General features: G+C 47.1%; 9 protein-coding genes across 9 annotated transcripts, besides 1 other annotated feature; 4 read left to right on the top strand and 5 right to left on the bottom strand.

Moving 5' to 3' along the window:
• Positions 1-8: 8 nt before the first annotated feature.
• TSTA_070120 (DNA polymerase epsilon subunit B, putative) lies at positions 9-2,357 on the top strand (the record flags this gene model as incomplete). Its single annotated transcript, XM_002340944.1, has 2 exons — positions 9-787; positions 809-2,357. Exons 1-2 carry the CDS (start codon positions 96-98, stop codon positions 2,355-2,357), a joined length of 2,241 nt encoding a protein of 746 aa, XP_002340985.1. The 5' UTR covers positions 9-95.
• Positions 2,170-4,989, bottom strand: TSTA_070110 (DUF907 domain protein; the record flags this gene model as incomplete). Its single annotated transcript, XM_002340943.1, has 2 exons — positions 2,170-3,095; positions 3,150-4,989. 2 exons carry the CDS (start codon positions 4,987-4,989, stop codon positions 2,782-2,784), a joined length of 2,154 nt encoding a protein of 717 aa, XP_002340984.1. The 3' UTR covers positions 2,170-2,781.
• A 982-nt stretch (positions 4,990-5,971) lies between these two features.
• On the bottom strand, positions 5,972-7,500 carry TSTA_070100 (uncharacterized protein). The gene is made up of 3 exons (XM_002340942.1): positions 7,085-7,500; positions 6,661-7,022; positions 5,972-6,601 (listed from the first exon to the last, which is right to left on the bottom strand). The coding sequence occupies exons 1-3, from the start codon at positions 7,477-7,479 to the stop codon at positions 6,345-6,347; spliced, it is 1,014 nt and encodes a 337-aa protein (XP_002340983.1). The 5' UTR covers positions 7,480-7,500; the 3' UTR covers positions 5,972-6,344.
• A 150-nt stretch (positions 7,501-7,650) lies between these two features.
• Positions 7,651-9,544, top strand: TSTA_070090 (chromatin remodeling and histone acetyltransferase complexes subunit (Arp4) putative). Its single transcript, XM_002340941.1, has 3 exons — positions 7,651-7,862; positions 7,926-8,424; positions 8,489-9,544. The coding sequence occupies exons 1-3, from the start codon at positions 7,820-7,822 to the stop codon at positions 9,363-9,365; spliced, it is 1,419 nt and encodes a 472-aa protein (XP_002340982.1). The 5' UTR covers positions 7,651-7,819; the 3' UTR covers positions 9,366-9,544.
• Position 9,545: 1 nt separating this feature from the next.
• On the bottom strand, positions 9,546-12,314 carry TSTA_070080 (uncharacterized protein; the record flags this gene model as incomplete). Its single annotated transcript, XM_002340940.1, has 3 exons — positions 9,546-11,330; positions 11,385-11,970; positions 12,031-12,314. 3 exons carry the CDS (start codon positions 12,312-12,314, stop codon positions 9,639-9,641), a joined length of 2,562 nt encoding a protein of 853 aa, XP_002340981.1. The 3' UTR covers positions 9,546-9,638.
• A 1,291-nt stretch (positions 12,315-13,605) lies between these two features.
• On the top strand, positions 13,606-15,963 carry TSTA_070070 (uracil DNA N-glycosylase Ung1, putative). Its single transcript, XM_002340939.1, has 3 exons — positions 13,606-14,099; positions 14,158-14,617; positions 14,672-15,963. The coding sequence occupies exons 1-3, from the start codon at positions 13,636-13,638 to the stop codon at positions 15,077-15,079; spliced, it is 1,332 nt and encodes a 443-aa protein (XP_002340980.1). The 5' UTR covers positions 13,606-13,635; the 3' UTR covers positions 15,080-15,963.
• TSTA_070060 (protein disulfide isomerase Pdi1, putative) lies at positions 14,672-17,525 on the bottom strand. Its single transcript, XM_002340938.1, has 3 exons — positions 16,902-17,525; positions 16,022-16,840; positions 14,672-15,963 (listed from the first exon to the last, which is right to left on the bottom strand). The coding sequence occupies exons 1-3, from the start codon at positions 17,261-17,263 to the stop codon at positions 15,540-15,542; spliced, it is 1,605 nt and encodes a 534-aa protein (XP_002340979.1). The 5' UTR covers positions 17,264-17,525; the 3' UTR covers positions 14,672-15,539.
• Positions 15,557-15,689: a microsatellite.
• Positions 17,526-17,937: 412 nt separating the features above from the next.
• Positions 17,938-20,063, bottom strand: TSTA_070050 (autophagy protein Atg22, putative). Its single transcript, XM_002340937.1, has 2 exons — positions 19,750-20,063; positions 17,938-19,687 (listed from the first exon to the last, which is right to left on the bottom strand). The coding sequence occupies exons 1-2, from the start codon at positions 19,877-19,879 to the stop codon at positions 18,114-18,116; spliced, it is 1,704 nt and encodes a 567-aa protein (XP_002340978.1). The 5' UTR covers positions 19,880-20,063; the 3' UTR covers positions 17,938-18,113.
• A 1,035-nt stretch (positions 20,064-21,098) lies between these two features.
• Positions 21,099-24,435, top strand: TSTA_070040 (RNA polymerase II holoenzyme/mediator complex component Rgr1, putative; the record flags this gene model as incomplete). The annotated part of the gene is made up of 2 exons (XM_002340936.1): positions 21,099-21,779; positions 21,836-24,435. The coding sequence occupies 2 exons, from the start codon at positions 21,099-21,101 to the stop codon at positions 24,404-24,406; spliced, it is 3,252 nt and encodes a 1,083-aa protein (XP_002340977.1). The 3' UTR covers positions 24,407-24,435.
• Between the last annotated feature and the right edge of the window lie 280 nt (positions 24,436-24,715).

Genomic DNA, 24,715 nt, shown 5'->3' with positions numbered 1-24,715 from the left:
ATTATACCGTGACATTGGAGCTGCTCTTATCTCATAGTCGCATGAGAACCGGCTCACTGTTTATCTGCCGTTGACTTCTTCCCTGTGATAGCAAAATGGACAAGGCACAGACTCCCAAGATGCCACTTCCAATACGGGGAGCAGATATAATACCCTCATCATCACCAGCCTTTGGTACTCCAGCACGACCAGTCCGCACCGGCAATAGACCGAACACGGTTCAAGCAAAATCATCTGTTCTACCTGTCCTCCTCCCACCAGCGCTTCTCCGACCTCTAGCCTTCCGAACTTTTACAAGGAAACATGACTTGACGATTTCTTCAAATACGCTTCAGACCCTTGCCATTTTTATTGGAAAGAATTGTGGATCAAGGTGGCGCGAAGATGGACTTGCGGAACGGTTACTCGACGAAGTAGCCAAATTATGGCGCAAGAATGGTGGCGGAGTGATTGTAGAAGAAGGAAACGGCGCATCCATCAAGGCTATCCTTCAAATGGTGGAAGGAAACATGACCAATGGCAAGGTTGTACCTGGGAAATCAGCGGATCAAGAAGATCGTCGTGGAAGTCTTACTGGGCCCGCGAGTACCGATGAAAGAGTAAATAGCAATGCGGAAGAAGAAGACGAGAGCCTTTCTACCGATCCCAGACGTTGGATGAAAGTCATCGACGCTTATGATCAGCCTCGATTGACTTATAACCCGAACAAGAAACACTTTGAGACGTCAATAAACAAACCGTCATTCTTTCCGGATCCTTCTCATCAGATTACGTTTTATAGGGATAGGTATAACCTCATATATCAGAGGCTACTACGTAACGAGTCATTTCAAGCGTCATCCCTATTGAACAACAATAAACAAACCTATAAAATCACGCCAATCGCGAATCTAATAGGAAGAGGCGGGTCGCGACATATGTGTTTGGGGCTTCTATCTGTCTCTCCGGCTGGGGAACTGTCACTCACTGACCTGACAGGGAGTATCATGCTGGATTTATCGGAAACTGTACCCATTCCAAGAGGGAATGGTGCGTGGTTCTGTCCGGGGATGATGGTTCTTGTTGAAGGCATATACGAAGAAGAGGAGATAGTGAAAGGTTCCGTATTGGGTGGTAATAGTGGGATTGGAGGTGCAATAGGAGGAAAACTGATGGGAATCACTATTGCTGGACCACCCTGTGAAAAACGAGAAGTGACTCTCGGTATGAACAGTATCGACTCAAAGGGAGATATCGGAACTAGCGGTGGATTCGGCTGGGTTGATTTTCTCGGCGTTGGAAGTGAACGTGCTCAGGGAGCGCGAATGAGGAAAATGGAACATAAAAGTCTACGCCAGGTAGCAGGAACCGAAGGTCAAAGGAATGGACGATGCAATATTGTCATCCTGGGAGAAATTCATTTGGATAATACGAGGACTCTTGACGCTCTCAAGAGCGTCTTTGGTATATACAACGCTTTGCCCTTTGAAGAATTGCCATTGGCATTCGTAATGATTGGTAACTTCATCGGAAAAGTCGGATTTGGGCAGAGCAATGGGGGAAACAGTATTGAGTACAAGGAATGCTTCGACAGTCTTGCTTCGGTGTTATCCGACTTCTCAGCACTTTTGAGCCATACGACTTTCATATTTGTCCCTGGTGATAATGATCCTTGGGCTTCCACATTTACAGTCGGAGCGTCCAGCGCCATTCCTCGAAAAGGAGTTCCTGAACTGTTCACATCGAGAGTGAAACGTGCCTTCACTGCAGCAAACAATGATGCTGGAAATTCCGCGTCAAAATCTACGCCAGGAGAGGCTATTTGGACATCAAATCCCTCACGAATTTCACTATTTGGTCCGGTTCACGAAATTGTCGTCTACCGGGATGATATCTCTGGACGACTAAGGCGTAACAGCATCCGTTTCTGCAACACCGGGGATAATGACTTGCAAGAACCCCAGATATCAGACGGTGCTACTCAAGAAAATGATGAAAACATGATAATCGACAATGACGATAATGACAACAACAAGGCTCAAAAAAATAGCCCCATACCAACAAAACAACCACCTCCATCATACCTCGCCGCCCAAAAGCTATCCAAAACCATCCTCGACCAAGGCACCCTTTCACCATTCCCCATAACCTCCAAACCCGTTCTATGGGACTATGCAAGTTCCATCCAACTCTACCCCTTACCCACAGCCCTGATCCTGGCCGATAGCGAAGTAGCAGCTTTCTCGGTGTCGTATGAAGGATGCAATGTTCTTAATCCGGGGAGATTTGTGCCGGAGGACTATAAACGGGAGCCGGTGACGTGGGTTGAGTATGATGTTTTGAGGAAGAGGGGGAAGGTTAGGCAGCAGAGGATCTGATGAATGCTTCATTAGAGATTCAGATGTGGAGGGCTTTGGGATAGACATTTCAATAATGCTTTGAGCGTTTCGATTGACTCCCGTATTGTATATTATCAAGGTAGTAACGCAGTAGACATGATAATGAACCAGTCTATTTACACACTCCCCTCTAATAATCATTAACATTGAAAGAAATGATTCCGCCAACATAATAAGGAATATGTTCAATATGAAAAATGATACAATTTTGTATAAGATATCAAAACTAAAGGAATGGCCTAGCAGAAAGGGGGCAATTAATACAAAAACTATGTCAGCCCTCCCAAAAGTAAACAAAAGACATCAAAATGTATAGAAGCAAGTAGATGAAGTTTCAGAACGCTTGCTAAACAAAATGCAAGAGTTTAAGAAGTTCCTTTTGAATAAAATCCTTGAAATGCAATCACATTGCAACTCCAAAATCGCGCGGTTTTTGTTCACGTAATTGCAATTCTTCTGGGCTGGGACTGCGACTGTGACTTCGCAAGTGTGTTGCTTGATCTAGTTGATGGCCACGGTAGTACGTGTCTTGACTGATCAGATTATCCGTGCTTCTCTCACGGATATGGCCACCTTTCGTGGGCATGTCTCGATATGGTTCGTATGGACCGGTCATGTTGTACTTGTTTTCTTCATACGTGTCACCTCGGGATCGACCGTCGAACAGAAGCGAGTTTCGCGCATCTAGGGCGGTCAAGTTGTCCATATCATCATCTCCTTTGTCTAGAGTTAGTTCCATCTTCAAACCCGCTGAGTTGAGAGGTAGCATACCTTTACGTTCACGTAATCTGATGTGAGGATTTTTCCTGATACAGGCAATCAAAGCATTGACAGCAATGAGAATTGCCAGAATAACCGTGAGAGTCGATTGTACAGCAATGAGGACGATGCCAGTAATGGTTTTTGTCGTCTGTGCAATGCCGAGTTCCTCTACGAAAACCAAAATGCATACCACCGAAAGAACTCGCACTGTCTGGATGGTGATGTTGATCCATTGGCTCGACTTGGCCACATACGGTCGGCTCCAGAGCAAGAGAATCAACATCAGAGCCTCGACGATTAACTGGCCACCGGATTGGACAAGCCCATGACCGTTACCGCCAGCAATGATGCATCCCTTGACAAACGAATAGACGATAGCGGGGATGAAGATCCACCAGTATGATCGCTTGTAGCTGTCATAGAACAGGCTGTAGCGTCTCCAGATTTCCTTGTCTTCGTACATGACAGAGTTGTCGCCTTGAGCTTTCTTGTACCGACGGGCAAGGATCCAAATGCGAATAGAAAATCCAGCTAGAAGGGCTGTGAACGCGGCCAAAGTTAGAGCAGCCAGTAACTTCGCAGCCCAAGAATCGCCACGGGTGAATTGGTAGACGCAATAAAGAACCCAGATACCGTAGACGATAAGAACCAAGTTGGTGATTGTTCGACCGAGGAGTCCCCAATAATGCTTTCGGAATTCAACCAGACTCTGTGGGAATGAGCCATACAAAGCCCATGTCTCCAGAATGACTTTGACAAGCAAGATGCCCACAGCAATGGCAGCAATCACAATGGCAAAGAATAACAGCACAGTCATAAAGATGTTTGACGATGGAATGTAGAGCTGCTCAGACCAAGCTTGTATACCCTTGAGTTCAGCAACGATGCCGCCAGAGGCAGTTGAATTGCTTGTGGATGTAACGTTGTCCGAAGTCGTGACATCTCTAACAAATAATGCAGTTCGCCCTAGGAGATCGGTAAAGACGCGCCTTGTGAGGCTTGAATTGGACGAACCATCGTCAAAAGTAAGAGTGGCATTTCTGAGATATTGGTAGTTGTTTTCGGTGAGGTTGCCGCCGGTCATGTTTCGGAAGCTGTCGATGGAGGTCTGCATGTCGTCCCAAGGAATAAGACCTGCAGAAAAAGCAAAATTGGAAGTAAAAGTACGATAGACAGTAGGATATTGGACGCTGAGCATGCCGCTTGTTGCGAGGGTCTGGAACCAGCCCATAACCTCACCAAAGCTGGGACTAGATGTGGCCGCGCCGGGGTGACCGGCGGCGCCCAACGCTGTAAGTCCACTTAGAGCCAGAGAAGCAGCAGCAATGCCGACGGCAACGTAGGAGACAGCAGGAATCTGGAGGGTCTTGCCGTTGGTCACCTCTGACTCGATACAGGCCACCTCCTCATTAGTATCAGCAGCCTTGAGCTCCAATCTTGCCTGTCCTTCTAGATCTGGAACGTTGAACGCTATTGACGGGATCATGCTGGCGTATTCTTGAGGAATCGTCATATTACCGCTGGCAGAGAAGGAACGCGCTGGCAGAGGACAAAGCTCTGGAACTGAAGAAGCTGGATCACACGGATTGAAATCTTTTTCATAGACTTGCTTCCCGTAGGCATACACAACTAGTGCGACAGTGACGTTCTGTACCTTGTCACTCGAACCAGCGACATCGAACACCACATTATTGCTGCTCTGGTCATATTCGACGTTGAAGTTGTTTACCGTGACGGTCGCGTTTGTCGAGCAGAGAGAATAGCCGTTGGTCTTGAGGATGTTGTCAGCCAACACATGTGCCGGGCTGAGCAAGACGACGGCTGCAGCCGTGAACCAGCCAAGCTGCATGATGGATGAAGGTGATTGAGGGGGTTTGTAGGGAACCGAAGGGACAGGATCAACCCGTCGACACGCGAAGGAGCGTGTGGATTAGAACGAGGCGTATATTCAAAGAACCGAGGTATCCAAGAGTAAGATTTGAACGATAACAGCGATCGACCGGTCACCAGATAGACATGGTCAAAGAAAATCGTGATCCTATTCCAGGAAGATGAAGCGAGAGAATCAGGGTAAGCAGTCGGATACAGGCAAAAACCTGAGAGATGATATGCAACGAATGAGTAACGGGGAATTGGATGGATGAACGAGTGATGGTATGGATGATGTGTTGTATGTTGAAGGTGAATGAGAGTTAGAGAAGAGAGAAAAGAAGAATACCCCGTATTGAACCAGCTATTTTTGTTACAGCCATATTTTGTGGCTGAGTGGCGCCCGTCTCGGGAGGGGCCACGGCGGAACCAGCCTGTGTTTACCAATGGAAGTAAGCCTGGACTGTCGCTGATCGCCCAGCGCCAAAATTGTCTCAGATTGCAGGCTGAAGCCCCCATCGATTGGTGCTGTTCGCCTTACCGTGATATGCACCGATTCGTCAGGTCTCATATATAAACAACCCTATGCAAGTTTTGCAAGAGACTCGAAGTAGACGATAGACATCTCCGTAATTACCCATTAATATGGCTAGGGATCATTTCATAAATCCAAAATTAGGCGCTATACTGCCCCTGGTTCTAGCGCCGTATCAGATAATCGATGGCGTCTCCCAGGGACACCAAGTGGCCCCAGTGGCGCGCGCTATGCCAAAGTCTAACCAGTCCCTCCTTTCTGCTCACATTCTGCTCACATTCTGCTCCCTGGATACTGCTCAGAATGTTGATGTTGATCCAGTCTAGAACGATGCATCAGGGATGATCTTGCAGATGCGGCTCTATCTGGTTGACGATGAGAGATAGTTTTCTGTTGATCTTTGTGTAGCTTGACAATGCGTAATTGTGTGGTAGAGAGCAAAGAAATCTATTCAAAGGATAACTCCGATATTACCAACTCTTTGTCGTCGACTGTTTCATAATCTCAAAGTCAAGGAGATTCAACGTGCCGAAAACTTCAAAAGCAGACAGAGACAGAGTGGCCGCATATAAGACCCGGCTAATCAAAATCTTCTGCAGAGCGACGATTTTTTTGACAAGAGTGGATAAATCCTTTTAAGGCGAAGAACAATGACTCAGTCATCCTTTGCGGACGCGACTGGCCTCGACATTACCGGTCATCGCTGATCTAAATGGAGCTGCTTTCCAAGCGTTCATCCTTGTTCGGGCAACACGCTCTCTGGCCACTAAGTATGTAATAGTCACCAGGCAAGGCCGTAATCACTTCTTCGCACCCTTTTCTTGCATCTCTCGCATTGCAGCACGAGCACTCCGGCTGCCACCCAGCTTCGGTCCACGTGGTGGCTCGGGTTTAGCAACTCTCTTATTAGTAGTAGTTGTGGTGGTGCGGTTCCTCTGCGTTCGGCGCCTGCTCTGAATAGCTTCCATGAAATCGCGCCGGAATTGTTCTGCTATTCGATCATCCGCGGCTTGATCATCATAAGTTGGTGATTGTTCCGGCTCGTCATATACGTCCACTGAAGCATGCTCATTAGCGTCGCCGTCATGAACAGTCGGATGTCCGTTAGGAACTTACATTTACTCTCCCGTAAAACTTCTTCCACGAGTCTATCCCGTTCAATATCTTTGCTATTGCGTCTCCGATTCCTCCATGGTTTGCCGTTTTGCCCAAGCGACGGAGATTCGTCAACTGCATCTGGGGATTCCCCGGCCATACGCCGTGTTGCTGCTTCAGTGCGAGCGATATTCTGCAGCTTTGTCTCCTGACCAAGATCAATCTCATGCAGTTTCCCTAGCGTAGCTGGTTCACGTTTCGAAAATGCATTGCTGAACGAGTCGTTCGCATTTGACTTATCAAGGCGACCGGCCGTTGAGGTTTCCCTTTCTGCTTGAGTGAGATTTTGTCGCCTAGCCATTTCTGATTCTATATATTCCATCCTTATATTGTTAGTCTCGACAGTATAAACTTTGCCAATATCAAAGAAAGCAAGAGGACGTACATATGCTTGTCAACGTCAACTTTCTGCCCTGTATGAGCTGTAAAGCGATCAAGCTTCGCCTTGATGATATCTGCTTCTGTAGGCTCTGCCGTCAAAGCAAGGCTATCATTCTTCTCAACTGGCTGTGCGCTGCTTGTCGAAAACTCGATGCCACCTCTTCGCATGCGCTGAAACTTTCGCGGTCGCATAATCTTCGACAACACCTCGTTTTCGTTGCCCTCATCTTGTAGCTCTCCATTATAAGCTTGCCCCTCTTCCGATGCTGCTCTGTATTCAGTCGCTGCGTTGTCTGGTGTCGATACGTCATCGGACTCGTCGAGTCTTTTGCGCAGAAACTTATGCCGCTTGACTGGGCGAAAAGAGACAATCGGAACTTCTGAAATTTCGGTGTCCATATCGTGTACAATATTCGTCAGAGATGGTTGTCGATAAACGTCAACTTGAATAGGTGGCGTTGAGAATGAGGAAATTGTAGGTGGTTATGCGCCGCCGCCAATGGTTGGTTGACGCGGACGGCCCAATACGGTCTTTAAGCAAGAAGCTTCCGCACTTCTTCTCATCGAACAACCCACGACGGATACCTTTGGTCGCGACTTGTCTGCAAACCAGAGCGACCACAATTCATACGACCGCAGATTTACATTCGATATTACCATGCGACTGCTTTACTAGCTTGAGGAAAGTGTCACCGCAGTCATCACACCGCTGTTAGAGCTAGGAGCAGTCTTTTTTACTATGAACCCTTCTATTCCACCCTCAACCGCAGAATATGGCGGAGGTGAGTCTCGCCTCAATGCCCTCGTGTAGCAGAGAACATGAGGATACTAACACAATTCTCCAGATGAGGTCTCCGCCATTGTGTTAGACCCCGGCTACTCGACTACACGCGCTGGCTTTGCTGGTGAAGATGCGCCCAAATCAGTTGTTCCTACCTGCTATGGCAAATACCCCGAGTCCGACAAATACATCTTTGGAGACGACATCTTTGTGACCCCCCGTCCCGGCGTTTCGATACACAACCCGTTCGGTAGGGATGGCGTTGTAGAGGATTGGGACATGGCTCAGAGACTCTGGGAGTACTCATTCAAATCGCGATTGACGGGAGCCAAGCCAGGAAATCCAATGTACAATGGCTTGAATGATGTTCCTGCCGAGGGCGAACCGCCTTCTGACGAGATGGAGGGAGTGGAAACCGAAGAGAAACCTCTCGCAGATAGCCCTCTCTTGATGACGGAATGTGGTTGGAATCCTACAAAAGCACGAGAGAAGACCATTGAGATTGCTATGGAGAACTGGGGAACTCCTGCATACTATCTTGCGAAGAACGGTGTGCTTGCAGCGTGAGTACACAATGCCTGTCAATCTTGGTTTTTAACGTCATACTAATATTCTGCTGGTCATCAGTTTCGCGGCCGGTAAAGCCTCCGCCCTTGTTGTCGATATTGGCGCTTCAAACATCTCCATAACACCCGTCCACGATGGAATGGTTCTCAAACGTGGCGTTCAACATTCGCCTCTCGGAGGAGATTACATCTCTTCCCAAATCCGAGTCCTTTTCAAATCCAACACCCCCCAGCCGATCACGATCACCCCTCATTATCTGATTTCTTCCAAGACGGCAGTCGAAGCTGGCCAACCCGCTCAAGCAATCTACAAGACTTTCCCAGCCGACAAGGCCCCCGACGCGTCGTATAGGAAACTATTGGAAGAGCGAACCCTAACCGAATTCAAAGAATGTGTCGTGCAAGTTTGGCCCGGACCAAACAAACTATCTTCCGTCGGACCCAACGGCGTTTTAAACGAAGACATCGCAAAGAACAGTCCTGGCCGATCATTTGAATTCCCCGATGGCTACAACCAATCCTTCGGTGCAGAACGGTACCGCGTCACAGAATCCCTCTTCGATGCAAAAGCCTACATCCCAGATCCCGAATCCGAATTCCCAGCCCCAACACCAGCACAAACAATTCCGGAGCTTATCAAGAACTCCCTCAATGGAGTCGACGTCGATATCAGACCTCATCTACTACAAAATGTCGTCGTGACCGGCGCATCCAGTCTTTTGTACGGATTTAACGACCGTCTGAACCATGAATTGATGCAATTGTACCCTAGTCCCAGGGTCAGGATATCAGCTCCCGGAAACACGGCGGAAAGACGATTTGGTTCCTGGATTGGAGGCAGTATTCTGGCTAGTTTGGGCACTTTTCATCAAATGTGGATTTCGAAGAAGGAGTATGATGAGCATGGCCCTAATATTGTTGAGAAGCGATGCAGATAATGTATCCTATGGTTCCATTGCGAAGATGCTTTTTTGTTGGTGGTTTTGGTGATCCCTCCGAGAGGAAGAATAAAAGGAAAAGTATTCTGTAGGGATAAATCATGACTGGAGTTTTATTTAATGTATCACTTTAAGGTTGCGTTTGAATGAGAGTTCTGAATCGACCATCAAGTTAGGATCTTTGACCTGTACCGCCTGAATTTTTTTTCTATTCACTACCTATCAAGTCCTGCTAGTGTCTATATAGAATGTATAGAAAAGGATGGCGCGAGGCTATCCCCGGCTTCTAGAAGGTCTATCGTCAATATCATCCGCAGTCGTAACCTCTCTAAGCGAGGTCGTTGAGACCCCTTTTCGAACTCTGGGTGTCGTCGGTGTTCGAGGGAAGAGACTCAGATTTCCATGTTGAGGCCTCACGAGTGTTGTGGTGACCGTGATGGGGGATGTACTTCGCAAATCGCCACTGCCTTTCGCTCTCACACCGGCAGATCCCTTCCGCTCGTGTTGGTTGGCAGTAGAAGGTTTTCTAGAAGTGCTATTTGCTGGAGTAGGATTTTCACCTACACTTCCGTATACACTTGATTGGCCTGTTCCAGGTCTCATGTTTGCGTTCGCTCCTGCTGAAGAAGAGAATGTCGTTAGGTTATAGTGAGTCATTGGGGATATTGGAGGCGTATCCACATTTCTAGACGATCCATCTTTATGCGTAGCCCATGTTGGATTGAATGACGGTTTAGGAGCGGTTGATCCATGTGTATTACTCGAATGAGATGATGACATGGATCTCGACGGTATTTCAGATGTACCAGAGTTCAGGGAAGCCTCTTCTGCGCCCTTTTTCGACGACATAAAGGAAAAGACGGTAGAAGGTTTGGGGCGTAGCCAGTTGCGATTCTGATAAATCACATGGTTGTTGTCTGAATTGGAGGACTTGGAAAATTTAGGTTTGGGAAGGGGCGGTACATGTAGATTCTTTGCTCTAAATCTGCGATTCTTCGTTGAATACGTCGAAGCGACCTCGGCTGCCATGTCGTCGTCTGGACCGAATCTCTCCTTAGATCCCATCATGGAATCTGTCATGACGGGTAAAGCGGTTATTTCATGTTCATCACCTCTGTTGACTATATCCTTTGTATCCTCATGTAGTGACTTCAGATCTTCTCCTTCATCACTTGGTGACTGATCCTCCAGGAGTGACAGGTAGAACAAGTGAGGAAATTCTGGTGCTGCATTCTTCCTGGATGCCAAAGTATGGCCCTCGGACCGTTCCCCTGGTAAATGAGACCAACTCATTTGTTTGTCATGAGTCTCAGAATCAATCCACGACCGGTCCGTTCGTTTTGACTGCTTTTTACCAGCCTCTATCTTGGATTCCGTTTCATTCTCCTTCTTCTTGATGCTACTTCTGGAGAAGGTCGAAACACTGAATATCTTGGAAGTCGACTTTTGAAATTGGTTAATCTTAGAACCGAATCTGGCCCGCGGTTTGTTTGATTCCTTTTCTGGCGCAGTAGACCGTTCTGTAACTTTGGAAGATGACGTCTTCGGTCGCTGTTGCTCTTCTTTTCGCTCTTTTCGAAGGGTATTCTTTATTTGACTTCCTGACATTACCGGTTCTGTGGCAGATCGTTGTGGTTTCGTATGAGCAGTATTCGAACGAGCATAATAGCGATCTGACTTGTTGCCCAGGTCTTTCTTCTTTTCCACCGGTTTTGGTTGATGATCAGGTCGAAGCATAGAAGCAGTATTCATTGGCGCGGGATTTCCTTGGACAGACGTTGCCTTGATTAATGTGGGTGGAGTAAAACCTGCAACGATAGGAACCACCTGAGCCTCAGCTGTATAAGACTCCGCATCTGCTGGCGTTTGTGGAAGCGGGCTGTCCTTGATTGTGGCCAGTCTATTCGAATTGTTTTGGATATGTTTTGGATGGCGATGGCCACGAGATACCGGTGTTGTTGCTACCTGTCACATCGTCAGTCACGAATTCATGGAACAATATACGGCAGATGATCTCACTATGCTATTCCTGTTCGCTATGTCGACAAGCCGTTGTATCTCGAACGCGACATGATGCAACTTGGATAAGCTTATAGCGAGCTTGTAGGCCTTGTGTTTTAGCCGTCTAAGTTCTCGCTTCCAACCTTCGACATTGCCAACCATAGCGAGGTAAATCGCACCCAGCCTATGCGTCTGATCATCCCTATCATCCTTCAAGTCAAGGAGATACATGCCCAGGATCCCAACAGATTGTAAGCCCTTCTCTATATCTTTAGAATGATCTTCCATAGCGAGTGCAGTGCGCCGAATTATATGCTCAATCCGTTCGTGGTCTTTGACAACTCTCTGTCGGAATGCATCGTCCGTTAGCATATCGTTAAACACTGGGATATTCCCGAGCGGCAGGCGCAAGTGACTCAAACGCTCTTCAATATCGCTGAAAGCAAGAGCTATATCTTCTGTCGCGTTCTCAATAAAGCCATCGAGCTCGACTACATGAACCTGCAGAATCTTGATCACAGCCGACTCTGACTTGGCCAAGCCTTTTGCAAGCAGATGAATACCGAAAACTATCTGAGACACCAACTTCCAGAGCGGATGGTACCTGGCGGCCGATATTTAAGTGACAAGGTTATAACCGTTGTGAAACGGGATATGTGCTTACTTCTCATTTGGTCGCTGCCTCCATCTTCTCCCGCACAGACGTTCGTAAACGGAAGCCGTCAACACCTGGTTTCGCCTAGCATGCGCGTCTATGAAAACTTGCCAATTGTTGTGTGACCCAACTGTTGATTCAGCTATGGACTCCTCAAAAGGGCCCTGCAGTTGAGCGATTGGGTGAGTCGGCGCATCGTTGAGCAATGGATCGTCGATCTGGGTTTCCTGGATCTTCTGCTGAGCCCTCGCCGTCTGCTCTAGCCATTCTTCCTCACTCGGTATTACCGGCATCCTGCTCGCACCTCGTGTTTCGCTCACGTTATCATCGACCGCGGAGTAGGCATCCGAGGATACCAATCCTTCTTAATGCCCGATCCAAACACAATGTCATCGATTGCCACTTTCAAAAATTTGTGAATAAAAATATATCGTTGTGAATCGTTGCGAACGTAAAACAAGAGGAATTCGTCTGCGTAAATAATCCGTTGAAGATTCAATGTAACTTTCGGGGTAAATATATGAATAATGACCGCCGCCTACTACGGGTTAGCGTCACGTCTATCACTGCTTTCTGAGTTTCAATGCACGTGGAGACTCACCTGTATGCTATTTATACAAATCACAAATTGACCGCCGTAAAATTTGACACGTCCACTGTTTATTGGAGATGGACAGATTCTCAATTTTGACTCTCCGGATCCAAGGATAGGGGTCGCATGAATTCTTCTAAGAGTCAAAGTTCATTTATATGAACAAATACAAATTAATTTGGATCCTCCGTTCGTCTGCGCTAGCCACTATTATGCCGTGCCATGGTGGAGTTTAGGGCCGGGTAGTACGGTCAAGTAGCCTGTCTTGACTTTATCGATCTTCAATTGAACGAGTGTTTGAAACGAGTCGCCAGTGACCCGGACGGTAACGGCGGGCTGGCTAGCAAGCCGCCCATTGCTTTGGCATAGCTTAGTTTGTGTCTGTATAGAATATCGTTATTGGCCAAGTTGCCAAGTTCTCCAGGCACACAGACCCCGCAGATAGCGCAGGTACCTGAGCAATGTGATTGACTGTCGGTGGCCAAGGAAAGTGAACTCGCCTGCAGGAGCACTCCGTACATACGCAGATAGGAAAAGAGGTCGTCGTATTGCGTGCCCGCAGCGAGATTTAACTTGTGTCCATTGTTTGAGGTCTGACCGTGCGTGTGCAGGTTCAAGGTTGTTGTATCTCGACATTGTGGAGACCATATACTGTATCTAGGCAGTGGATCGACCAGCCGAGTCTAGAGGTGAGGCGAAAGTTGCTCCGGAGCAATGAGAGAATGATAAGGTGAAGGCTGCCTCAGTGGGAGATGAAGACGATATCGAGAGTATTGTTCAAGTTTGTAAGATATAGAAGAAACAATAAGAAATAAGACGTGGTGATATGGCAGGGATGGCACCTGCCACCGCTGCTCCTCCTTTGTTCCTGATTTCTCAGGCAGCATTGCGGAGTTTGCACTTTACGCGCCCGACGCGGTTAGCTCGTTCTCGACGCGTCGTCCAGCTCAGCCTCATCCAGTGCTCGTAGCTTACTCCGTACAACTTCATCTGATCAAGCAGATGGACTTTGAGGACATCACATGAAAGGTACTCGACTTCCTGCTTTACTCCTCCATCACAACCAGACCACATTCTACCTCATTGGCTTCCCGAGAAGATACAACCGCTACCTATCGTGCGATATGTCACTCAAGCGAAGTGCCAACACTAAGGTTTCGCCAGGAGCTGCCAAAAAACCAAAGCCTAATGGTAGTATTACGTCGTTCTTCGGCGCTCCTAAACCCAAGGAGGGTGCCATTACACCAAATGCCAGCGCTCCACCACCTCCGACTGTTCGCTTCAACAAGGAGAAATGGGTATCCTCGTTGACGGCAGAGCAAAAAGAGTTATTGCAATTGGAGATTGACACCCTTGACGAAAGCTGGCTGGCTCACCTGAAAGACGAGATTGTCTCTCCCGAGTTCCTTGACTTGAAACGATTCCTCAAAAAGGAGAAGGAGTCGAAAGCAACAATTTTTCCTCCAGAGCAAGATATTTATTCTTGGTAGGACTTTTCTTCACATATCTCTGGCTATTTATGCATTGATACTGATACTTTGCAGGTCACGACATACGCCGTTGCATACCGTGAAAGCCGTTATCCTCGGACAAGACCCTTATCACAATTACAACCAAGCCCACGGTCTTTGCTTTTCCGTTCGACCACCCACCAAAGCCCCCCCTTCTCTGAAAAACATATACATCGGAATAAAAAACGATTATCCATCTTTTCAAGCGCCTACAGATAATGGTGGCCTATTAACTCTATGGGCAGAACGTGGCGTACTTATGCTGAATACCTGTCTAACTGTTCGAGCCCACAATGCAAACAGTCACGCAAATCGAGGATGGGAACGATTCACGCAGAAAGCCATTGATACAGTGGCTCGTGTCCGTACTCGAGGTGTAGTTTTTCTGGCTTGGGGATCATTCGCTGCGAAACGAGTAGCAGCTGTCAATAAACAGAGACACTGTGTCTTGCAGTCTGTTCATCCAAGTCCTTACAGTGCTCGCAATGGATTTGTGCGATACCACTTCCTCTCTTGTTTTCCGTTGAATTAGCTGACAGTTCTCTAGTTCACAAACGGACATTTCAAAAAATGTAATGAATGGCTTGCCGAGAGATACGGAGCAGATGCCATGATCGACTGGAGCTTGGATCCAAAGAATCCTATTTTCGCTCAGGAGCCTGTACCGACGACAGTCGAAGACAAGAAGGGCGGACCTCTTGCCACTAGCAAGCTTGCTAACAAAGGTCCCCTCGACAACGTTTCTACCAAAGGTGACGAAGAGGATGTTAAAATAGCGAAAACGACAGCAGTTACAGTAACAGCTACGACTGAAGCCGATCCTTTTTGTGACGAAGACGACCTGGATGCTCTTGAAGCACTCGCAGCAGCAGAAGGTGACTTCTCTGCTAATAATACCAAGGTTATGAGCAATGAGGGAGTAGTTGTGGAAGAGGTCGAAAAGGCTGATTCTTAAAACACGAACACATACTATTGACGTCAATATCTGTTGGAAACAATCATTTCGTATAACTCTTTTCTCCGGTGGATTGTGGGATATGTACAAATATTATACCAAATGCGCTACCGTTTCTTTATCTTCTTGCGTGGTATTGGTGTTTAGGCCAGTCTTAGAGTTTCATAGGTATAATTCGAAAACATTGAATGAGACAATAAAGCTAAATGTATAGAGCAAGTCTGATCTTGTTACAGTAGACGGTCCCGAAGTCGTATCAAAAATGGAATGATTTCAAGCTCTCCATTAAATAACTATACTAACCCAATCCCGCATACAGCATAATACCCGTTCCTACCGAAGATGACACAAAAGATGTAATGAGAAAAAGAGAAGCTGATAAAGAGCATAGCATTCAAAACTCAAAAATACAATTTCCATTCAGATTATCTTGTTTGTTTGTTTTTCATATTTTATTCATTTATAGCTCGTCATGTTCAGGAGCAGCTTCCTCAGTGGCTTCAGGAGCAGCAGATCCAGTCTCGGATGCAGCAGCGGCTTCAGCAGCGGAAGATGCAGAAGCAGAGGCAGAGGCGGAAGCAGAAGATGCAGCAGCAGAGGAAGCAGCGGCTTCTTCATTGGACTTGGCAATGTCGGAGACGGCATCAACTTGATGCTTGCCCTTAGTCTTGATGAATTCAGCAAGGTCCTCGACGGTCCGAGAACCAGAGTATTCGACAGGTGCGTCCTTGGAGCCAGCTGGATAGAGCTTGATGGTAGGGAAACCCTGAATAGCGTCGGGAATGTCGTTGGCAGTAGCATCGATCTTGGCAACAGTCACCTTGGAAGCATATTCGGGGTTCTCAGCGTAGATTGAGGCAAGTTGCTCATACTTGGGAGCCAAACTAGGAAGATTGAATGTTAGTAAATGGTGTTATCAATTTAGGTCCTTGGAAGACTTACGCCTTGCAGTGTCCGCACCACGGTGCGTAGAACTCGAGAAGAACGTCCTTGTCGCTGTCGATAACGAGCTCTTGATAAGTGTGGGCAACGACCACGGTGACAGGTCCTTCTTGAGTCTCGGGAATAGGCTCGGACTTGATGCTAGGGCTAACCTTGCCATCAAGAACGTCCTGAATGAACTCGCCAATTTCTTTAGCTTTGATATCCTTAGTCTGATCCCAAGGAAACTTGGTGTTCTTCTCTGGGTCCTGGATAGCGAAGGCAGGGAAAATAGAAGGGTCCAAGTTGAGGTTTCCGGCATGGGCACCGAATGCCTTGGCATCGATGGTGGCGATGTTGATCTTTCCACGGTGCTGTTCAGCAATGGGACGGAACTCTTCTGCGAACTGTTCCCTTTCTTCAGGGGTCTCGGCGAAGATGTAAGCGAGGGGAATTCCGGCCTTCATGTATTTGGCATAGGTCTCGGGTCCAACTTCGCCAACTAAGGGTGTGCTGGCGGTAGTGATCCAGGCAAGAATGCTTTCAGAGTCGAATGGGCCGGTGTAAACAGCCTTCTTTTCATCAAAGTCCTTGTACAAAACGATAGAGGGCTGCTCGACTTCTTCAGCCTTGGCAACTGCCGCATCATCACTGGCACCAAAGAGGAAGTTATCGCGCTCAGACTCCGCTAAGCTGTTGAAAACCTCATTGACCTTCTTGCTATCCGAGGGGATATATCCAACAATAACGATCTTATCTAGGGTCTTGAATTCTTCGAGGTTGGCCTCAGTTACGGGGGAGACGGCGGGGAGAGATTGTTTAATCATATAAGAAACGAGGCTATACGAAAGACTTGATTAGTATGATAGGAACTTCATGTAATTCCAAGTTGATGACTCACGCTCCACTCTTACGAGCACCTGGGTATGGCTTAACGTTGTCTTCACCACGGAAGATCTTTAGGGTAGGGTAACCTTCCACACCATACTCTTTGCACAGCTCAGCCTCAGCGGTACAATCAACCTTGACCAAGGCAATGTTCTTCTCTTTCAACTCGGTAGCAGCAGTTTCATATTCAGGAGCCAGGGCTTTGCAGTGACCACACCATGGCGCAAAGAACTCTGCCAGGACGAGGTCGTGTCCCTTGATAAAGTCAGAGAAAGTATCTTTGGTCAGTGAGTGAACGTCGGATTCGGCATCAGCAGCAGAGGCGAATGCCACGGCACCTAGAAGGGCCGTGGCAATGGAAAGGAATGATCGCATGGTGATTGTAGATTGATCAGTCTCGCGGAGCCACGAAGGGATGGATGTAGATGTAGATCGGAAAACAAACAATAAACCGAGAACAACTTCGCAGAAGCTTGCTCGATTATAAAAGAAAAGAAAGACAAGCAGTCTCCCTTTCTTCTTCTACTTCTTTGGGGAGTGTAAAAACAAGAAGCAAGCAAAGAGTGAATAATGGATTGTTCGAGAGGAGATGAAGTCGAACGACCGCCGTAGTATTTAAGATGGGAAGCTGCGGCGTGATGGAGCCAGAGGACAGTTTGTTCTTTACTCCTTCCGTACTGGACACGGTTGGTCTGTGATGGCAAAAGCAAGGGCCTGCGTATTGAATACGGCCGTGATACGACATAAATTACGAGACTCTGATCAGTTGTTACACTGCATGGAGAGTATGTATATACAATATAAAGACTCTACAGGTATCTTTATATAGCTCATTATTGCCATAGATGGTGAATTGAGGATCTTTTACTTGTAAAATCAGAATATCCAAGGTAAAGCTGTGTTGTTATTTACATATCCAACACTGCAAACATTCTAGCTGCTCCCAAGATTGATACATCCCAATCAATATCTTTAATGATTAGTTACGCAGGAGTAGCACAACTGGCCACTTCGCGATTATTAATCGGTCATACCAAACATTTGATTATGAATATCTGTCCTTATATCACATGTTGACTGGGGTATCTTGCCACGAGCGAGACATATTAACATACATGGGTATGGTGTTTAGTTTCAGTCGCATCCTTTTAAAAGTTTCATTCCTTCTCTTGTTCCAATACCAATGCAAGCCACAGAGAGACTATACGTAAAAAGTCCAAACATGCTAAGATTCATGAGGTTGTTCATCCAACTCTTTTGCCAGGGCCAACGCATCTCGTTTCCCACGATCCACATCCAGAGCAAGCATTAAGGGCACAGCACAAAATATCAAAATCGCCAAAAAGACAAAGGATGGTCTGATTTCACCATAACGATCGGTGATCGCACCAACAATCGCAGGACCAAACACACTTGAACCCTTGTCAGTGATTGCGTATAGAGCGTAAAATGCTGTTTCATAGCCAGGAGGAATGAGCTCGCCAAATAAGCTCCGACAGTAGGCTGACAAACCGCCCATTGTAAGACCGTAGATAGCTCCCATGGGGTATACTTCCCAGGGCTGTTGCAACCCTAGGAATCCAAGTTTCTGTATTGCAGGAATAAAGCCCAGCATGCCGTACAACGGAATAATTTCAAGCAAGCAGACACTGGCAATAATTGGCTGTTGGGCGCGGAGATTGAAATGCCGGGAGAGGAACCCCCAAGCAAACGCGCCTACAACCCCAGAGAGCGTTCCAATTACACTGATCAAGCCGAGTGCTGCGGGTTGCATATGCAGTTCGGTTTTCGCAAAGAGTATGGCAGTTCCGCTGACCGTCGCAATCCCATCACTTAGGAGAAACCACGCTGCAAGAAACAGACCAACGTCCTTGAGATGCCGAGCTCGCATAATGGTTCTACCCAAGGCTTTCCATGAAAACGACATATAGCCGAGCCAACTTCTAGTAGCCTTTCCATTGCTTGGTGCTGGTAGCGGAGGACCCGGTCGTGGTCTTAGCCACAGAATCGAAGGGATGGTGAAGATAAACCACCACAGGCCAATCAGAAACATAACCAGACGAAAAGAGAATGTTGTTTGATGGGTGAACTGAACAACTAATATACAGATCACTTGGAGCAAGAGAGCTCCGATATAGCTGATCCCCATGCCGTTGGCAGAAATTCGCGTAGAAAGACGTAAAGCGATAGTCGATTGCTCTTGGTTATCTGAATAACTGCTCTGCACAGAACGCGCCTCTGTTGCGACTTGGGGAGTTTGAAGTAGCGGTGTGTCAACATCCGGAGGCGTAGCAGGATCGAGCTCATCATTCGTTTCTTCTACTACTAAGTTTTGTGCGATTTTGCGCAAGATTGCGGGATGGTGCCGGACGAGCAATGGCAAAAACGAATTGAGCAATACGAACGATGATCCAAAACATGTATTCGCAATGATTGCCAGAATCGCGGCGAGCACATAGATCTGAGGCTGCACTGTAATGAAAAGCATGGTTGCTATAGAACCGCCGCATGCAAACAAAACCAATAGAGACTTTCTATAGCTGCCGTGGTCTGCAGCACCAGACATTGTAACAATCAGTAGAGCCTGAACTAATACGCTTAGCGAGAACGTATACATTGCGAAGCTCGCCGTATTAATCTCTAGCCCCAGAATATCGACAACACATGTGTTTGACCGACTCAAAAGGAGGTCGTTGGAGAAGGTGCTTATCTGGCTAGCCTGACATGGCTGTGTTTTATCATCTGCAAGGTGCCCGTTGTCGCGAGCCATTTGCTCCAGGGTGATAGGGAGAAAGGATCCTTTATGGAAAGTTAGACCAGTCTACTCTTTCCCAATCTTCATGATCAAGGTGTAAACGTACCCATCGCGCACACAACGAACACCTCTGCGGCCCATCCATAACTATACCATGCCGTGATTTCTCGTTTGCTGGTTGGTCGCGTATCGTCACCGGGATATTGGGGAGGAAGCGAGGTCTCGATGTCCGACATTGTATACGATCAGAGCACGACCACCCTACGTCATCCGATGGCTAGGGAGCTTCAAGAGGTTGAGAATAAGGGATATCCACCGTGCTAAAGTTCACAGAGAACCGAATATAGAAATCATGATGAAGGTTGTAGATTCAAAAGAATATACTTGATGTGGCTTGTTTTTAGTTGTAGCTTGTTAAGTGATCGTCAATGGTCACCGGTTCTCTGTTGGAGCCTGTCAACATGTCATAGCTCGCAACCCGCGCCTAGCTGCTTTGGGGCGAACCAGATGTCTATGACAGATTGGGTCTCGCTGAGGTTGACAGAGGAGAGTTCATGTGAACAGGAAATATTTAGACAAGAGACATCTTCACACTTAAGGCCAGTGTAAGCATGCAACTGTAGGGTCTTCCCTGTCTTTCTCTCTTTTCCCATCGAGAGAGAAGTCAGTGTCAAATTTCTGCCTTAGGCATGAATAGCTCTATTCTCAGTTAGCGCTGACCTTTTGGCCAATAAGAAGCCTTTCTCGATACGGGAAGTTACTATTTCTGGACTAGTCTAACTGGTTGTGCCTGCCATCCGCAAGAAATCGATGGACCCTGCGCAGACCTCACTTTCGTCCATGCAACACCAAGAACTGGACTGAGCGACAGCAGTTTGTAGCGAACTACAACCCTCTTCAAACGAAAGTGACTGTGGATTCCTTTGTGGCCGCTTGATTTTGGCTGTACCTCCCCCAGTCTCGGCCTGGAAATCTCCTGCGCTTTGTTACCGTTTATCATCCTTGTTTCATGACCTGAACGATCTTCCTTCATCTTCCTCTCACTGTACAAACCATCGTCTCCTTCGAACTTTTGCTCTCGCCAGACTACATATCTATCTATTTTCCCACGCTGGCCCATTTTTTTCGCACATCAGCTGGCTTTCGGCGCACCCTCGATGTCCGTACGATCCCAGCGCCTTTCGTTAGCTGCCATGTTCGCATGAAATTGCCGAGCCCGAGAGCGCAAAACCTCCGATCAAATAACCCACTTTGAGCGCAATTTTGACGCAGTCTTGATTTTGTGGTGAACACAGTAGCCATTATTTCTTCATATCAAATTGGAAAAACTGTACAGTCAGGAAAGCATAATCGCAGTGACGACTGTATCAGACAATTTGATGCTATTCGAGTCGAGGAAAGGAGCTGTCAAGCTTTGTGGCAGAGGAGGTCGCACCGATTAGACTGGCACCAGTGATGCCTGGTCTCGTCATGGACGATGTCAGTGCAAGTGCATCCAGATATTGGGGTGACTCTTACAACCGTTATGATAGTAATGGGGTTCCTCATGCCGATAACCATGAGAAACCAGCTCAGCAAATGAATGGGTTCAAAGGGGATGGCAGCACGGGTCAAGGATCTAACATGGCAATGGTTACAAAACATGGGCAGTCTGACGCCATGGACGATGTTTCATGGCAATGGGCCCCACCACTTACGCATATCACCCAGGGGTTCTTCCCATATGCCCAACTTGTGAACAGGGCTGTACAGCAATGTTACAACGATCTTTGCGACGTAATTGCGGAATTAGCAGAGTCAACCCAACCACAACAGTCTTCACAAGCAACTTCCGCCAACGGAAAGCCGGACGCCGCCGCTATACAAAAGAAAATTCGAATTTTAGAATTTGCACAGGCTAAAAGAACAGAGTTTATCAAGCTTCTCGTCTTATCGCAATGGAGTCGTCAGGCCGTGGATGTCAGCAAGCTCATCGATCTGCAAAATTTCATTCGAACACGACATTCAGCCTATCAAGCGGCTGTTCAACGAGTAGCAGATATGAAACGGGATTTGGTTCGGGCTCAGGTAGCTAATCCAGATTTACAAACTGCGTTGGAGGTCTTGACAACAGGCCGTGTGTCAAATATGCCAGAGGTGAGCATATTTCCTATGTATTGCCTATTTTCTAGCGTACTAAACTCTCCATTCAGTTTGGTTACAAACCGCCAAAGCCCCTAAGCCCAAGACGCCTTCTAGCAACCCTACAGAAAATCAATCGCATGATCAGCACGCGCTTAGTAACTAGCGATGTCATTCCACCCTCCTTTAATGAATACCGGGTTCATGACGGCCGGGTTACATTTTCTGTTAAAGGCGAATTTGAGTTGGATCTCTCCATTGCGGAAGAAGATGTTGCATCACAATTTTATTTTATCGATATTCGATTTCTTTTCACTCCATCATCCCCGATTCCCAAAGGTCGCTTCTTCAACGAGCTTGATTCGCAGATGAACAGCATATTGAAAGCGAAAGGCTTGACAGGCTGCTTTGACTTTCTTCACAACCTTGTCCTCGTGAATAAAATCAACATTTTGTTCAAACAAGCAATCAGTCTCTCAAGGGGTCAATGGATAGGTGCTCTGCGCGTCGAATTGTTGCATCGCATTTTGGTCGTACACTACTGGCCAGATAAAAGTGGTCCAAAGAGTTGGTTAGAGATTGGTGCTCACAGCGGTCGTCAGCTACGCCAAAAAATCTCTTACCTTGGTCTTCGGTGGATTCGTGAAGGGAAGGAGTTTGATTCCTCCCATATTCACTTTGATATGGAGAACCTTTCCATGGAGTCCATACTTCGAAGTGTAATTGCAATTCATTCATCCCACATACTTCGCAACGTCTATGAACGCTTCTGCACTCAAACTCTGTTTGCTAATCATCAACTCTCGATCAACTTGCAAATTTCGAGAACTGAACCGGGAAATTGCCGCCTGAATGTTCAACTTACGGGTTCTCGCTATCTCAATGCATCGGTGGAACCTGTCTCGGGTGCCATGTGTATCCATACCATACCTTCACTATTGTGCCGGTTAGACAAGGGAGGTAATTCCGATGATGACTTGGTTAATCGGATCTCGCGACTTCGTTGCATTGCAGCTATGGAGGAAATCGAATCTGATGCAAAGACATTTGGCTGGGAAAGCGTGGATCATCGAAAATTCAAGGTGGACATCCGCCGTGTATTCCCAAGTAACGTTCTCCGGGCCTCGTTTTTCCGTAATCGGCTGTTTGGGAATTCGTGGATTATTGCTGCGACGACTAGTTTAAGTGGTGATGACTGGTGGTTACTGCGTCTGAAAGCGCGGCCCTCGCCGTCTCCTGAGCTTGCCGTCCACGCTCGCATTATTCCTGGCGGGTTTTCCGTACAGTCCACTCGGGTTTTGTCTGGTGATCTGTTTTTGTCTTCGCAGGGTGCTAGATATCACTTCCCAGATCTTGACTATTCGCTTACCGGGGCTTTGGTCATGTACTCGAACGCTTTGTGGCTCTCAGAGTTGGGATATCAGGACTGCCTCCCCCCAGTAGAGCAGCTGCAGCTTGGCTCGAGATTGGAAGTTCCTTGTCTTTACCTCAAGTTTGATATTGCAAAATTACCGAAACAGCTACGCATTGCCCCTCTAAATGGCACACAAAGCAAGTCCTACATTCGAGATACTCTCTCAATCTCATACCATGGGATTGATTCCAGGACGAAGAATGCAATCGTGGTTGCGCATGGACGATTCCTTACACCTCTGAGGAAACTAGGTTTGAAGCGATTGAAGCTTGATGACTGCATACTCCTTCGGCGAGGAGGTATGGGTTTTGCAATGCGTTTCCTCGTCGCTCCAGGACAGTCGATCATGCTCGATCTTTTTGAGCGGATCCAGCGACTCAACATCGTCTTATCTTTATTCCGGACACTTCAGAAACACAAGATTACTGTCAAGTCGGTATCCTTGTCTAATTTATCCTTTGTGTATGCACCGCAAGAAGGTTTCGAAGCAAACATAGTCATTCGGCTGGATGGACCTGGCAACACACCCGATTTGGATCCTGCCATCATTCGTCAACAGAATGAACCGCTTTTCCGCTTACGCCTCGATATATCCTTTAATAACCTGAGTCCGCACAACCGAATCAAGCAGTCTCTAGGAACTATACTTAACCGGTCAGGTCCTGGATATGGCGTACAATGTGTGCTACAATTGCTCAAACTGACCCTATCTGTGCTTCGTGCCTTAGATCGCCTTGTTACTGAACCGAAGCACAATTCCGCATTACGAGTCCAGGTTTCCATTCGGGGGGCACAAACTTATCAAATTCACTACTTTGGTCTTCGATTCCGATTCCTACTTACTGCCTCCCAGCGGCGTGGTAGTATCATTTGGACGCTGAAGGACATCAGTTCATCGGAAGGACAACGTGATGTGGAGCAAGCTGTGGAAGCCAAGCTGCAGGAGAAAATCTATCGAGGCAAAGGTGACGGTTGGCAAGGTCTCGGAAACGGTGCTGTGGCCAAAGTTGATCAAGTCGGAAACCTGCTTTCAGAGCTGGATTCTTGTTTCGCGGATCTGACGCCGCCTTCAGCACCGCCAGAGAAAGCAGCATTATGTGAGGCTGCAGAGAAGAAAATGAGTAAGATAGTCAAGGACAAAGGACCCAAGACGAATGGACCCTCGAGGATGCCTAATCGACATCCGCAGGGAGCGCCGAAGGAATCTGATGTAATTACGATTGACTAGTTGCAAGTATTGCTCTGGATAGTGATACATAATAATATTCAAGAAATTACTAACTTAGAGTCTACCTTTGTCTTAAAGTTAGTTAATAAGTAGGATTCCCATATCTTCCTATCTAACCCTATCCACTCCTGGGCATCTAAGAAAGAAGAACACCTGAAACCTTAAGTCGAAAAGGAAACAAATAAACATGAAGAAGGGTTTGAAGGAAAAAGAACATGTAATAACCCCTGCCGCCTTTTGTTTCGTTTTATAGTCTCGAGACAAAACAAGCATTAGAAACACAAATATCCAGTAGTTCAATTTCTGATA

The sequence above is a fragment of the Talaromyces stipitatus genome, genomic scaffold (assembly GCF_000003125.1).
Source record: "Talaromyces stipitatus ATCC 10500 scf_1105507295523 genomic scaffold, whole genome shotgun sequence".
Classification (NCBI taxonomy): domain Eukaryota; kingdom Fungi; phylum Ascomycota; class Eurotiomycetes; order Eurotiales; family Trichocomaceae; genus Talaromyces; species Talaromyces stipitatus.
This window is presented reverse-complemented; position numbering and strand designations above follow the sequence as displayed.

Coding starts and splice junctions, on each gene's coding strand:
- TSTA_070060 (XM_002340938.1), bottom strand. CDS start 17,263: ATGCGATCATTCCTTTCCATTGCCACGGCCCTTCTAGGTGCCGTGGCA. Junction 16,841..16,901: donor GGTGCTCGTAAGAGTGGAGC/GTGAGTCATCAA, acceptor TCTTTCGTATAG/CCTCGTTTCTTATATGATTA. Junction 15,964..16,021: donor TGGTGCGGACACTGCAAGGC/GTAAGTCTTCCA, acceptor CAATCTTCCTAG/TTTGGCTCCCAAGTATGAGC.
- TSTA_070100 (XM_002340942.1), bottom strand. CDS start 7,479: ATGGACACCGAAATTTCAGAAGTTCCGATTGTCTCTTTTCGCCCAGTC. Junction 7,023..7,084: donor GTTGACGTTGACAAGCATAT/GTACGTCCTCTT, acceptor TAACAATATAAG/GATGGAATATATAGAATCAG. Junction 6,602..6,660: donor AGTTTTACGGGAGAGTAAAT/GTAAGTTCCTAA, acceptor AGCATGCTTCAG/TGGACGTATATGACGAGCCG.
- TSTA_070090 (XM_002340941.1), top strand. CDS start 7,820: ATGAACCCTTCTATTCCACCCTCAACCGCAGAATATGGCGGAG. Junction 7,863..7,925: donor AACCGCAGAATATGGCGGAG/GTGAGTCTCGCC, acceptor ACAATTCTCCAG/ATGAGGTCTCCGCCATTGTG. Junction 8,425..8,488: donor AAGAACGGTGTGCTTGCAGC/GTGAGTACACAA, acceptor GCTGGTCATCAG/TTTCGCGGCCGGTAAAGCCT.
- TSTA_070070 (XM_002340939.1), top strand. CDS start 13,636: ATGAAAGGTACTCGACTTCCTGCTTTACTCCTCCATCACAACCAGACC. Junction 14,100..14,157: donor GAGCAAGATATTTATTCTTG/GTAGGACTTTTC, acceptor GATACTTTGCAG/GTCACGACATACGCCGTTGC. Junction 14,618..14,671: donor ACAGTGCTCGCAATGGATTT/GTGCGATACCAC, acceptor ACAGTTCTCTAG/TTCACAAACGGACATTTCAA.
- TSTA_070050 (XM_002340937.1), bottom strand. CDS start 19,879: ATGTCGGACATCGAGACCTCGCTTCCTCCCCAATATCCCGGTGACGAT. Junction 19,688..19,749: donor GTTCGTTGTGTGCGCGATGG/GTACGTTTACAC, acceptor CTTTCCATAAAG/GATCCTTTCTCCCTATCACC.